Source organism: Rhagoletis pomonella, unplaced genomic scaffold, assembly GCF_013731165.1.
Source record: "Rhagoletis pomonella isolate Grant_MI unplaced genomic scaffold, Rhpom_1.0 Rhpom_scaffold_00001, whole genome shotgun sequence".
Taxonomy (NCBI): domain Eukaryota; kingdom Metazoa; phylum Arthropoda; class Insecta; order Diptera; family Tephritidae; genus Rhagoletis; species Rhagoletis pomonella.
The window spans coordinates 62007193-62020204 of NW_023458555.1; the positions used below are offsets into that span (position 1 = coordinate 62007193).

Below are 13012 nucleotides of genomic sequence, written 5' to 3' on the forward strand. Positions count from 1 at the left end.
TGGCCAAACTGACTTATAACTCAGATTCTGCGAGTCGAAATACAGTATATTTTGCTTAGCTGCACATCCTTCTTTGCACGAAAAACTTGTGCACGTAACCGAAAAAGGCACTTAAGCGAATTTTCTTTATTACTTCAATCAGGAAGATATCCGAATCCCTATGAAACCAAATATTGGCGAAGCACTTACCATGTAGAAATTACTGCTAGCGAAATTTTTACCGAATGTTATCTAATTATCTATATAACTACATAAATGGATAGCCATTTTCGTTGTTCTGCGAGATGAGCAAAATAAATAAAAGGTTGTAAAATTAGGTAATTGTAGGGCCAGTGCAGGTAAACGTAATATTTTCATTGATAATTGATACTAGTCGCACAATTTTTAAGGCAGGTATCGCCAATGTGCAGGTACGTTGAATGCATCTATCGGAGCAGTTTCCTTATAAATGTTAAAAATAATGCTTTTGATGCGCATTTTGGGCTAGGTATCTTAAATGTGCACTTAAGCATAGAGGCAGCAAAGCAAAATATACTGTACATAACCATAGGTAGGTCTAGTCAAATGCACATCACACTAATTTTTTTTTTCGACACAAATTTATCAAAGCATCAGTATCGTTTACTTGCTGTCATTTTCTAATGTAAGCAGTAAAGTTGCCTTTACTAACAGGGTAGATAAATTGTTTCTCACTTTACGGCCATTTTCTCATCTAACCGTTAGATTACCGGCCACAATATCGTCTCGATATACGAGTTTTTGTTTTCTCATCAGCGCATTAATTTCTCGAATCGATAAGTTGTTGCTCACCCGATGCAACCTCTAAAAATTTGTACCCAACTTTAAATTATGGTTCGGTTTTGGTTCATGAGACAGATATATTAGATATTTCGACCAAGGTTTTGGTTTTTGTTAACAGTTGCTCTTGCTCTATATTTGCTTATGTTGCATTGATAACCTTTGAAATTATATGACGAATGTAGTGAAGTTTCACTCTACGGAATAACAAATTAATTTTTACCGGTAAGATAAGAAAACCAAAACACTTTAAAGTGAGGAACAATTTATCTGCCCTGTTAGTAAAGGCAAATTTACTGCTTACATTAAAAAACGGCCCTGGTTTTCTTATCTTAGCGGTAAAAATAAATTTGTTATTCCGTAGAGTGAAACTTCACTACATTTCTGAGAGTGAAACTTCACTAGATTCGTCATATAGTTTCAAAATCCGATTTTTTTAGGATTTTGATTGGTAATAGCAAAAATATGGTTCACTATGCTCTAAAATGAGTCTGGGTGAAATGTGAAAATCTTTGGTCAATATCCTAGGTTCGCCCAAGTCCATCAAAGTTCAAGTACTAAAAAATTTCTTTCTTAGCTATATTCGACTCCCCACAAAAAAGGTCCATATACCAAATTATGTAGGACTAATACTTTCGAAGATTATTTAAATTTTAGTAAAAAAACGTATTAATTTATTTATTTGTTAATATTTGTTTTTTGAGCATATTGAACTTTGATGGACTTGGGCGAGCCGGATATTGACCAAAAATTCCAAATTTTACTCAGATTTTTTTTAAAGCATTGAATGATATGAACCATATTTTTGCAATTACCAATCAAAATTCTAAAAAGCGGATTTTCTGCCCACACTAGCATGCAGGTATCTATAACCATGCGCTAGTGTTTAAAAAATATAGCAGAAATTTACGAAAAATGTAACCATTTTTTAATTATATGGTTGGTAGGCGTGGTCGCTACTCGATCTTGCTTATTTTATGAGCAGAAGTTAGTCATTCAAACCTAATATGTGCAAAATTTTATCCCAATATCTATCTTAGTTCTTAATATAATAATTAAATTACCCTACTAGAGCAGATTGGATCAATGTGTGGCGGCGGCGTATACCTCTAGTAACAATCCTTTTTTGTTTCAAAATTTTACTTCGCATACCAATTTTCAACAATTTGGATACAATATTAACTGAAATATCGTAGATTTATCTAAATTGACATTTATCTAAATTTAAACGCTTGTATACCCTAAACTATTTTTTTAATCAACACTTATATATTACCAATGTAAAGGAAAACAAATGTTTATTCCGAAATACATAACATAGTTGGGTTCGCTTTACATTCCCGCAGATTTCTAGCAACAGGACCTAAAGGTCCTAGAAGACATGACTTTTTCTTATATCTTGATAACTATTTTTGGTTTTTTTACATTTTCTAAGTAAAGAAATACCACTTATCACACTACATAAGCCAAATTTCTAAGCTTGCAACGCGAGTAAAAATTAAGATATCTTAACGAAACTTTATACGTGCACTTTTTTCGGGCGTAGGACGGACGGTATTGAAAATTGGCAAAATCGGACAATAACCACGCCTACCTCCCATATAACGGTAATTTTAAGAAATACCAAAACTGCCATATTTTAGTAGATAACTACTGAAGATTATTCACTCAAAATTGATATTTACAATAATTTTTAGACGAAAAATAAGAATACTATAAATTTTTGGAAAATGGGCGTGGCTACGTTACATGTCACGGTGCAGCGAACAAAGGTGGCGCAGTCAGTGGTACCGCTACTTTGGTTTTGCCGATTTTGGTAGTTGTGGCAACTTGTAAATAAACCTTTGTTTACAAATCAGCAAAAGAGAAATTTGAATTATAAGTGAAAAATCAGTCTAAATTGTGTTAATTTGCAATTTGTGAGCGATTTTTGAGTTGGAGACTGCGTAAAAACTAATACAATGAAGTGCTGTGTGTTAAAGTGCGACAGCCGCCAAGATGCAAGAAGCGTAGATGCAAGTGTAGCGCTGGGACGAATCGCTGCATTTTGTGTACATAGGGCACGGCAAAGCCGCTCCCGAAATGTTTATTATTATATTAACAGCATTTCCTCACAACGATTTTGCTTCTGCTCCACGCAGCCTCCATTAGCAAGTTAACTAATCAATCCCGCAGAGATGCCTCTGCAGTTTTCTGCAGCAGCCTTAATTGCAAAGCAATAAAGTGCACTAAAACGTTTGCTGAAGCAGGCTCAATTGCAAAGCAATGGAGTGCACTTAAATGTTCACTGTTCTCTAATAGATTAGGAGAAAAATGCAATATTTTCGCATTTAGCAAAATTAAAACACGTTTTTCGCAGTAAAGTGAACCGCTTTGGCAGTTTCAACTCGTTCTCCTTTTCGCTCTATTCTTTGTTTACTTGTGGTACACAAATGTTAACGCCCGGGACGGCGCAATCTTGTATTCTATAATTCTTGGTTACATGTATATATCTTGGTAACCGCTGCACCAATTTCTTCCAAGCTTGGCACAGTTGTTAGCCTTGCTACAGTATACCAAATGGCGGACAATTTTTAAAATCTGACAATAACCACGCCCACATCCCATATAACGGTAATTTGGAGAAATACGAAGTCTTCAATAAATCAGTAAATATTAAAGCTAATTTATTCAAAATTGATGCTTGCAACAATTTTTTACCAAGAAATATGTTTATGATAAAATTTTGGAAAATGGGCGTGGCACCACCCACTGATGATCACGTATATATATCTCGGTAACCGTTCTACCAATTTGTACCAAACTCGGTATAATTATTGTGCTTGCCACATAAAAGCAAAACGTTGAAAATTATTGAAATCTGACTAAAATTGAGGCCGCTTTTCATATAACGGTAAATTTCAGAAATGCTTGAAACTTCAATATTTCGAAATTTAATTTGATACACCCCGGCTTACCATACAGCGGTAGCTTTCGGAAAGGTGAAAATCATATATTTAATACTTGCGCCGCACAGTGCCGTCTAAGTTGGCAAAAATCGAAAAATTCGTTATCAGCAATGTAAACTTGTTTGGTATTTTTGTAAAGACAATATATACACTAAGAAGAATTAAAGATACATTTCCCTAAAAAATTAATTATATGCCGCCAGGAAGTCAGAGCATAGCCATACGTAAGCTCTTCACAGAAAAATATGTGAAAAATATATTCCTTGTTTCCATATAAATAATAGGGAATTACAGGAATTACAATTTTGGAATAAAATTAAACACAGGGTGTCCCTGCGGTGTTCCAAAGAAACCATTTTTTTAAACAAAATTTCAAAAAATGCTAAATTTTAGTGGAATGAATAAAAAAATATGTAAAAATAGGTTATTTTTTATTATTTTGTTAAATAGTACGAGCTTTTAGCTTTCGAAAGAAAAAATAAAAATCTGCTCATTTTTTGCACTTTCTAAAGTAATACGTTTTTCGCTAATGCATGAAATAATATTTTCATTTATTGTCAGTGCCTTGTGGTCTGCACGATTCGTTCCATTTTTAAAAATGAAGTGTCAGATTAAAAAGCTTGACATGTGGACAATAGGAGGTTTATTTTTTTAATGAGTTGCCACCTGTTAGAAAATTAGATAAAATTTTTTTTATAAGTTAAATGAATTATTAAGAGATGGGTATCAATCGAAATGTGTATTAACTACATGCAGAGAGTGAAATGAAATTCCACTTGAATTAAAGGAATTAGGTAATTGAAATAGATAGGTATCACCATAAGGGAGTCAAACGAAAGAGGTTTAAGAAAGTTTTAGTTTAAAAATATTAGTAATAGGGTTGCCACCTGTTTGTAAAGTAGAATTTAGTCAAACTAAAATAATAATTACGTCAAACCATAGGATTACGCCATCGTATTTGTTGTTTTATTACATATACATACATTGCCAATCAGTAATTTGTCCTGATTACATTCCTTTTAAATTACTGAACTCTTAAATTAACTCAGTAATGTTTTTACTCTCCACTTATTTCTTCTAGATATGTCAAATTTTTTCATTTGTCTTATGCTGATATTGATATACATATTTGAGTTACCTTATTCCCTTAATTAAAGCTTATTTGATTTTTTAAACCTGTGGCAACCCATTTAGAGGTAAAGTGTTTTTAAAACTAGTTCAATTGATACCTATATTGCAATATCTAAATCATTTAACTTATTAAATAATTTTAATAAAATTAGTAACAGGTGGCAACCCTTTTAAAAAATAAAAACTCTATTGCACATCTACAGGCCAAGCCCTGTCATTTGAGCACTCACTTTTGAAAATAGAACGAATTACATATATGTGCATACCTACATATGTGAAAGCCACAAGAACTAAAATTTTCAACTTCAAACTGCATTTACAGTGAAAGTATGAAAGTTATATAAAAGAGGAAGAAGCGAATTTTCATTTAAATCCGTCCATAATTCTATTTTTGCTCACATTTTATATGGAAGGGAAGCACTGTGCGCCGGGTATTTAATGTTCGGCTCCGCCCGAACTTAGACTTTCTTACTTGTTTTTATATGTACTACATACTTCTGAATTTGTCTTGGTTTACGATAACAGGTAAAATCAAAAAGGAAACCTCTATTTTTTCTTAATTTTTCCAACTTTGACCATCCTTTATTTCAAAAGTTTCTATGAAAGTTGCCAAATGTGTAGTATCTATATAAAAGTGCATTTATTTACGATAACTGTCTGCATCCGACTGTATGTTGCCTTCAGGAAAAGACGAGATCGGAGGGGGCTCAGGAAAAGACTAGATGAAGAGAGGAATGTTAGAAGAGCTGATATTAGTGAGCATATAAAGAGGTGGTTCGTGTCGTTGGGGCATCTTAGTCAAATTGGACTGAACTTTTTAATCTGCCACAATATCCCGAATTTAGTTGTTTTAAAGTATCGCGAGCTTAATGAAGCAACTCGAGCTCTTCGACTGCGATAGGTGGCCTTGGTATTCGATTATGGAATTCAAGTGGTGAGAGTTGCCGAATATATTTGTATTGTTGGACGGTATGAGCGTATGTTGTATTCTCATTCCCAAGACAGTCGGTTCTACATGCTCAAACTTTTCCCTATAAACAATCGAATCTTGTTATGATCCGGGAACCCGATTGAGTGAATTTCTTCAATTTTTTTTTTTTTCTTTTTTACATGTCATCCAAAGTTCTCCGAACTTATTTTGCCATATCAATTTCCAAATTAAAGCTATAACTATTTTAAGCAGTCATATTTTGGTAAAGATTTCTGTCTAACAGTAAGTGTTATATGTAAAACAAAACCGGTTTTGCGGTATTTTTTTAATTTGAAAATGCAGTACCGTTTTTTTTTTTAAGTGTTATACTCCGAATATCTCGGGTTATAAAAAAGATGAATAATCGAACACCCTAGTATATAAATAAATTGCTCGACGAGATTTGGTATACAAATTGTTCTTAAGCACCATATTGAAAATTTTTGGAATCGGACAAAAACCTCGCGATCTACCCACGTAACGGTAATTTTAAGAAATTGAAAGTAAGTGGTATTTTAGGGGCAGTGGTTTCTTTCCGATTTAAAAAATTTTCAATATGGTGCATAGGAATGCCAAGAACAATGTGTATACCAAATGTGGTAGTTTTTAATATACACATACATATATCGAACGTTTAATAATATAAGGAATTATTTCAAAGTTTTCATTTTGTGGGAAAACGCAATCAAAGTTTAATCAGTTCATATAGTTGGAAAACAAAAAAGGCGGATGGAAAGACACGTATCTTCGCCTGATTGAGAAGTTTGGTTATCTGTTAGATTGAACATATTCTCCTTATCAAGCTTATTAATTGGATAATGAAATCTCTAAAAACGTAAATTTTGAGTTACATCTCTACTAAACGTGCGGCGGTGCCGGGTCCATTTTCCTAAAATTGTATTGCTAAAGAGCCATTGTATGTACAAATTTTAAAATTTCAAATTCAAGTACATACATACACACATATAAATTCACGGTCATATTTTTATTTAAACTGCTTAACTTCGACAATTTTTATGAGATTGCATTAAGTGAAGTATCACTATGTACGTTCAGACAAAAACTACAAATTTGGCAACTTTCATAGACATTTTCGAAATTAACGATGGTTAAAGTTAAAAAAAATTAGAAAAAAGTGGGTATTCGAAATTTTACCCAATGGGAAAATCCCAACAATCTTAGTCTAACAATAGGTGCATTTTTTTGTAAGCGCAACCCTGTTGGTAGCTGGCAAGAAACATGTGATTAGTTTAACGGGATTTAGATACAAAAACCAATTTATATGAGTAACTATGGGAGGGATTTGCGTAATATATATGTATACTTATTTAAAATATAAGTCACGTATATAAGGAAACAAGAATTTCCCTCTCCACTTTCCCATTAACAATTCACAACAGAGCAGTTTTTTCACTTAACAACACTATCCTTCAGGTCGCGTATTTTTAACCGACCTGGCTGAACTCGGATAAATAGCCGAGTTTGTGTTGTTGCTTTGTGTATATTTCGTCAATTAAGCGAGTGTTTTTTTGTAGAATGCACCTAATATGTGGTTATACATAATTTTATAAATCTATAAATTCCCTTTTCAACACATATTTTATTTGTAAAATCGGATAAAAATAGTCAAGCTGTTAATTGATAAATGCTAAGATAATAACGGTCAAAAGAATGCGTGATTCAGGAACTACAACATTTCAACATTTGATAAGAAAATAAAATTGTTATTTTTGAAAACGTACTTTAAAGCCTTATAGTTCAATATCCCAATGCCGCCAGACCTATTTTATTCACACCCTGTGCTCTCACATGCTTTTATAGTCAGATGCCTGAACGAAGAACCGCGCGGTAAGCTATTTACTGTGGCAAATAGGAATGCCAGTCGGTGGAGCAGTCGTACCGATTTTAGCGGGAGACCGATTTTGAGAAAATTTTCCCACTGAATATTTTTTAAAAGTCGGACGTAGATATAAGTGTCACAATTTTTCATATTTGTGCCGATAAAATCCCGTTTTTTAGTGTTTTCTTTATTAATTTAACAGGAGTCTCCCTGTACTCTGGCTCCGAAACCATTTTCGGACAAATGTGGCAGCAATCTCGTGACCTAATTTTCTATGATCTTTGGTTATGTTTTATTCTGTGAAATTGATACTTTCGCTATATCATTCTTGCTTCAATTTTCTTCAAGGGTTTCATAATTGTTTATTAAGTTTTTTTTTTTTTAATAAAACGACACTGACTTGAGTTTGGAAAAATTATAAAAAAAGATACTAATTTCCTAAAACATTCATGGATATGAAAAATATAAGCTATACGCATACATACATATAGGCTGCATTTCTTTATTCATTCTGAACGTTTGGAATAAACTTTTTTGTTTATTTCTTCTTTAGAACCAAGGCACATTAAACAGGTAGTATCAGTAGAGCAAAAACAACATTTGCGTGTATTTTGTTGTTGCTTCTGGTATCGAAAGTGTCAAAAACTGTTCTGAATTTTTTCTTCTAAATCAAAGCTTGCCATGTGAAATACAAAAAATTATAAAAAATAAAAAATTGAAATTGGAAAAAATAAAAATTGATGCAACTTTCTTTCCTAGTAAATTTGTTTGCTTCTCGATGCATTGATCCATCCTTTACAAGGGCCAGTAATCAGCGGTTGTGCTGCTGAGTTGGGCGAACGTTCCAAAAGCTGCTATTCAATCGCTTGTTTTGTATGGAAAAAGGTTTCACATGCAAATGGATTTTAACAATTCAGAATTTTTGTAAGAAAAAATTAAAAATATTTGACATTTTCGAGACCAAATAATTTGAAAATAAATCAAATCAGCTGCTCTACTGATACTACCTTTTCAATGTACCTTGTTTAGAACGTTCCTGATGATATGTTGACGTATATTTCAAACGCATTCTGTTTATTCCGGTTGTGAAATGGGATTATCCGGAATGTATAAAGAAACGCAGCCATATTGTATGTATAAATTTTTGCGATAATTTTCAAGTTTGTTTCTCTTTGTTTTGTTTTAAATAAAACTGAATTAAATACGTTATGCCTTTTTATTCTACAAACAAAACTGTATGGTCAGATTAGATGCTTTAAAAATGTCCCGATTTTTGTCCACAGAAATCTGGTCTCCGTAGCTATAACAGACTTCGCTACAAATGCACTAATCTGCTACATCCCTACCCAATTGAAATGAACAAACTAAAACGAAAACTGAGAAATGAAACCGGCGTAGATGTTCTGCAGGCAAAGGCGCGCACCACGAGCACGGGGAAAGCTTCCGACGTGGCGCAGAAGGCTATATCTTCCCAAACGACAACTCCCGGCAGCCGGGATGGTCGTCATCTAACACCAGGTCCTACAAACAACGACAAGCACGTCACCACAAGCTTGGGAGCTTGCGAAGGTATTGAAGATGAGCAACTGGCCCAGATGCGGCTCGTCTTGAATAAGATGCAGAGTGATGTTTCCAAGCAGAAAATGTGTCCATGGATATAAAAGCGGGTATGGCCCAAATCGGGGAGAGCTTTAATATACTATGCAATCTCCGAGAGCAACGCCGGAAAAGGTCTACCAATTCCGAGCTGCGGAAAACTGGCCCTGACCCACACAAGAGGGCTCGACATCGATCGGGCAAGCGCAGAAAACTGCCCCAAATAATCAATGGATAACGGTTGATAAACGCAGAAAGCCCAAGCCAGGGCTAGCGACCGTAATTCAATCTGTTCGGAAAAACCGCGAAAGTGGTGCTGTGTCGACCACTCAGCATTTAAGGAAAATGTGCGCACTGCCATTGGTCAGCTTGGAAATGCCCGTATCCTCACTAGATGTTTACGTCTAGAAGTTCTGGGCATGGACAGTCTAACCATGTTCCCAGAAGTGGAGAACGCTATACGCGGGGAATTAGGAGATAAGATGAATGGCCAAGTCCGCGTCTCTCTCCTCCATGTAAACTCGCGAGAACAAAAAATGGCCGTGGTAGAACGTGTACGAACTGCTGGCCGGACTCTTATTGCAATGGGGAAGTTGGGAGTAGGTTGAATTATCTGCCGGGTTCGAGAGCTACGGATGTCCAAAGGTGTTTTCGTTGTCTGAGATATGGCTACAAAAGGCGGCATGCAAAGGTCCAGGCAGAAGCAGTTCATACTGCAAATGTCGTCAGAAGGACCATTAGTAAGCTGCTACTTGTGCTCGGCGGAAGATGGTCGAAAAAATTCCAATCACCTGCCCGTGTCGGGAGCGTGAAAGGCCTCCAGAGATGCCCTTGCTGAGGCTAAGACAAAGCTTGGGCAAATATGATTAAATTTATACAAGGAAATATGAGTAGGAGTAGGGTAGCTGATGACCTGCTGGACCAATTGGTTCTTGAACAAAGAGCAGACGCTGTCATCGTCAGTGAACCCTATAGAACAAAGGAAATCTGGCATGTTGACCAATCAGGCTCGGCCGCGATATGGATTGCTAACGCCATCGCGCAGAGAGCAGCGAGAGCAGGTCGGACGTTGCTACGTCTGAGTGAAAGTGGCGCAAATCACTCTGTTGAGCTACTACCTGTCTCCAAATGACACAGTACTTGTCTTCAGGTAAAAGCTCGAAGGCTTTGAAGATGAGTCTTGGATACTCGATCCCTGACATACCCCGGGTTTGGGAAAGCGTTCTTTGAAGGGCTAACGCATAGAGAGTGATGAAATACTTGACTGGCAGCGACCATAACTACAACACCTTCCAAGTCAGTGACACAACGCGAGAGCAAACACGTAACATGCCTCGCAGGAAACCAGGGTGGAACCCGTCTACTGTCGATATTCGCAAGTTCGACACATAACTCCTAGAAGATTCCCAAGGCATTTCACTCACAACGGGAGAGATCCTAACAGGGAATCTTGTGCTAATCTGGTCGAAGAAACCATGCGCTGCATACACCGGGCATGCAAAGCCTCAATGCCGCAGAGGAGAGCATGGCCAGGTAAAAAGCAGGTGTACTGGTGGAATGACCGAACTGCAGAGCTGCGAAAGGCCTGCCATAGAATGCACATACTCGCAACGCGTGCTCGTGGCAGACCTGATGCGCTGAGCAGACCAGGGCCCAATTGCACCAACGGCTTATCACTTATCACTTTACATCATTTGGATAAGCCTTTTCTGAAAAGTAATGTTGATAAGGGTTGCACTTTTTACTTATCAAAAAAAAACTTTTCAACTTATAAAAAAATGAGTAACTGACAAGTTTTTTGGATAAGTCGATTTGATAGCCATTTCAGAGCTAATTTCTTTTGCTTTTCAAATAGAGATATTTTCGAGAATGTGCTTAGCTAAAATGATTACAGTTTCTTAATGGAAAACGAGACTTAGCAAGCCCATGTGTGATTTGGTAAACATTTTCAACCTCTCTTTTTTCGTACTATGTCGCGCGCACAAAGCAAAGCCAATAAATTAGCTGTCTTAAAATTATTAAGGAAAAAAGTAAGTCCGTCTTAACCATCATATGTATGTTGATATAAATAACTATATTTTTCTATTTAGGGTTATTTATTTGGATCTTTCCAAAATAATTCAGAACAAAAACACAAAAACCACATTGCATTAATTGAATGATTTCCGTACCGATTGACAAATTGGTACTCATTAACCTTAGGGGCGTCTATGTTTATCATAGTTCTATCAATGCATCCTGCAACATAAGGAAATCCACCAATGTTGAAAAATTGTGTGACAATATTTTGCGTAAATTCCATCCAACAAATAGTTTCATCCATACATTTATTTATCACGGCATTTGCCACTCGATGGATTACTCTACATAGCGCTAATTTGTGGACCCTATGCATTTGACCGTGCCGTTATTACGCTCACTGTTATATTATAGGTTCGCTCTAATTTTTAATAACATTTTTTGAATTTGGCTACGAGATAGCCGAAATTTTTCTACTACACCAATATATAAACTGTGGTTGATTTGTTCTTTTATGACACGCGTTTTATTTTCCTCTAATAAATTTAATTTTTCGAACCGAAGCAGTTTTTGTGTCAATATTTTATCGAATCACGTGTTAAAGCACTGATTAATTCATTCCGACTGAATAAATGTAAGTTATCACTGGAATGATAGGTAAAATTATTTTAAGCAAAATAATGCTAGAGTTAGCAAAATGAAAAATGACAAGTGATAAATAAAAATTTTGGTTGCAACGAAATGCTAATAAATTTTGATAATTTGCATAACTTATCCGCTAAAATCTTTTCGCTAAGCATTTCAAATTTTGGTGTAACGCTTATCTATTATTTTGCGTGATATTTTACTTATCAATACTCAATTGAGTGACTTTTCCTTATCTTGTTGGTGAAACACAAAACTTTGCGCAAGTTCGATAATTTGCTAAAATGCTAATGATAATTCGTCGGTGTAATAGGGCCCAGCAGTCTAAAAAAGCGCTAAGAAAGCACTTGGGGCCGAGATACAGAAGAGTAAACGGAACTGCTGGAAAGCGTAATGTGACAAGTGGATTGTGATCCCTGGGGCCAGCGATACAAAATAGTCATGAAAAAGTTCCGTACGCCATCGCAAGTGTTGGATGAAGTACGAATTAAGAATATATTGGATGCACTATTTCCCACACACCCACTAAGCGCAAATACAGTGTTCGTCGGGCAGCAAGCCGAGGCACCGCTGTTTTCGGCAGACGAGCTGAAGTTAGCCCTGCGAAGCTTGAAAGCCGGCAAGGCTCCAGGCCCGACGGCATACCAGCGGAGGCAATCAGGTTGGCAGCGATAACGAGCCCTGATTTCCTGCTTAACATGTACAACAGCTTCCTTATGGCCCGGGTCTTCCCAAGCCAGTGGAAGAAGGCGAGGGTAGTGCTTACACCCAAGGGCAAGGGGGACCCAAACTCTCCTTCATCGTTCCGGGACGCTCAAGTATAAGAGCAATTACATAAAACCGAAGAAGCCTGCCACCAGGTGCGACCAATAGTGCTGCTAGTCACACTGGACGACAAGAACGCCTTCAACTCGGCAGGATGGGGGACTTGCTGGAGCAGTCATTCAGAGTTGAAACATACTTGCTAGATATGATTTGAGACTACCCCAGAGACAGTAGCTTTTGTACGACACAATACAGGGTCAGAGAAAGAGCCTGTTACGCACGGAAATTACGGAGCCTTCG

General features: G+C 36.3%; 1 protein-coding gene across 1 annotated transcript in view; it reads left to right on the forward strand.

Annotated features, from left to right (window-relative positions):
• LOC118755272 overlaps positions 1-9348 on the forward strand; it is a 150841-nt gene extending 141493 nt beyond the window's left edge. Inside the window, exon 5 of the mRNA XM_036490149.1 lies at positions 8971-9348. Coding sequence (XP_036346042.1) covers positions 8971-9348 — 378 coding nt within the window. The remainder of the gene's footprint in view (positions 1-8970) is intronic.
• Positions 9349-13012: the final 3664 nt, after the last annotated feature.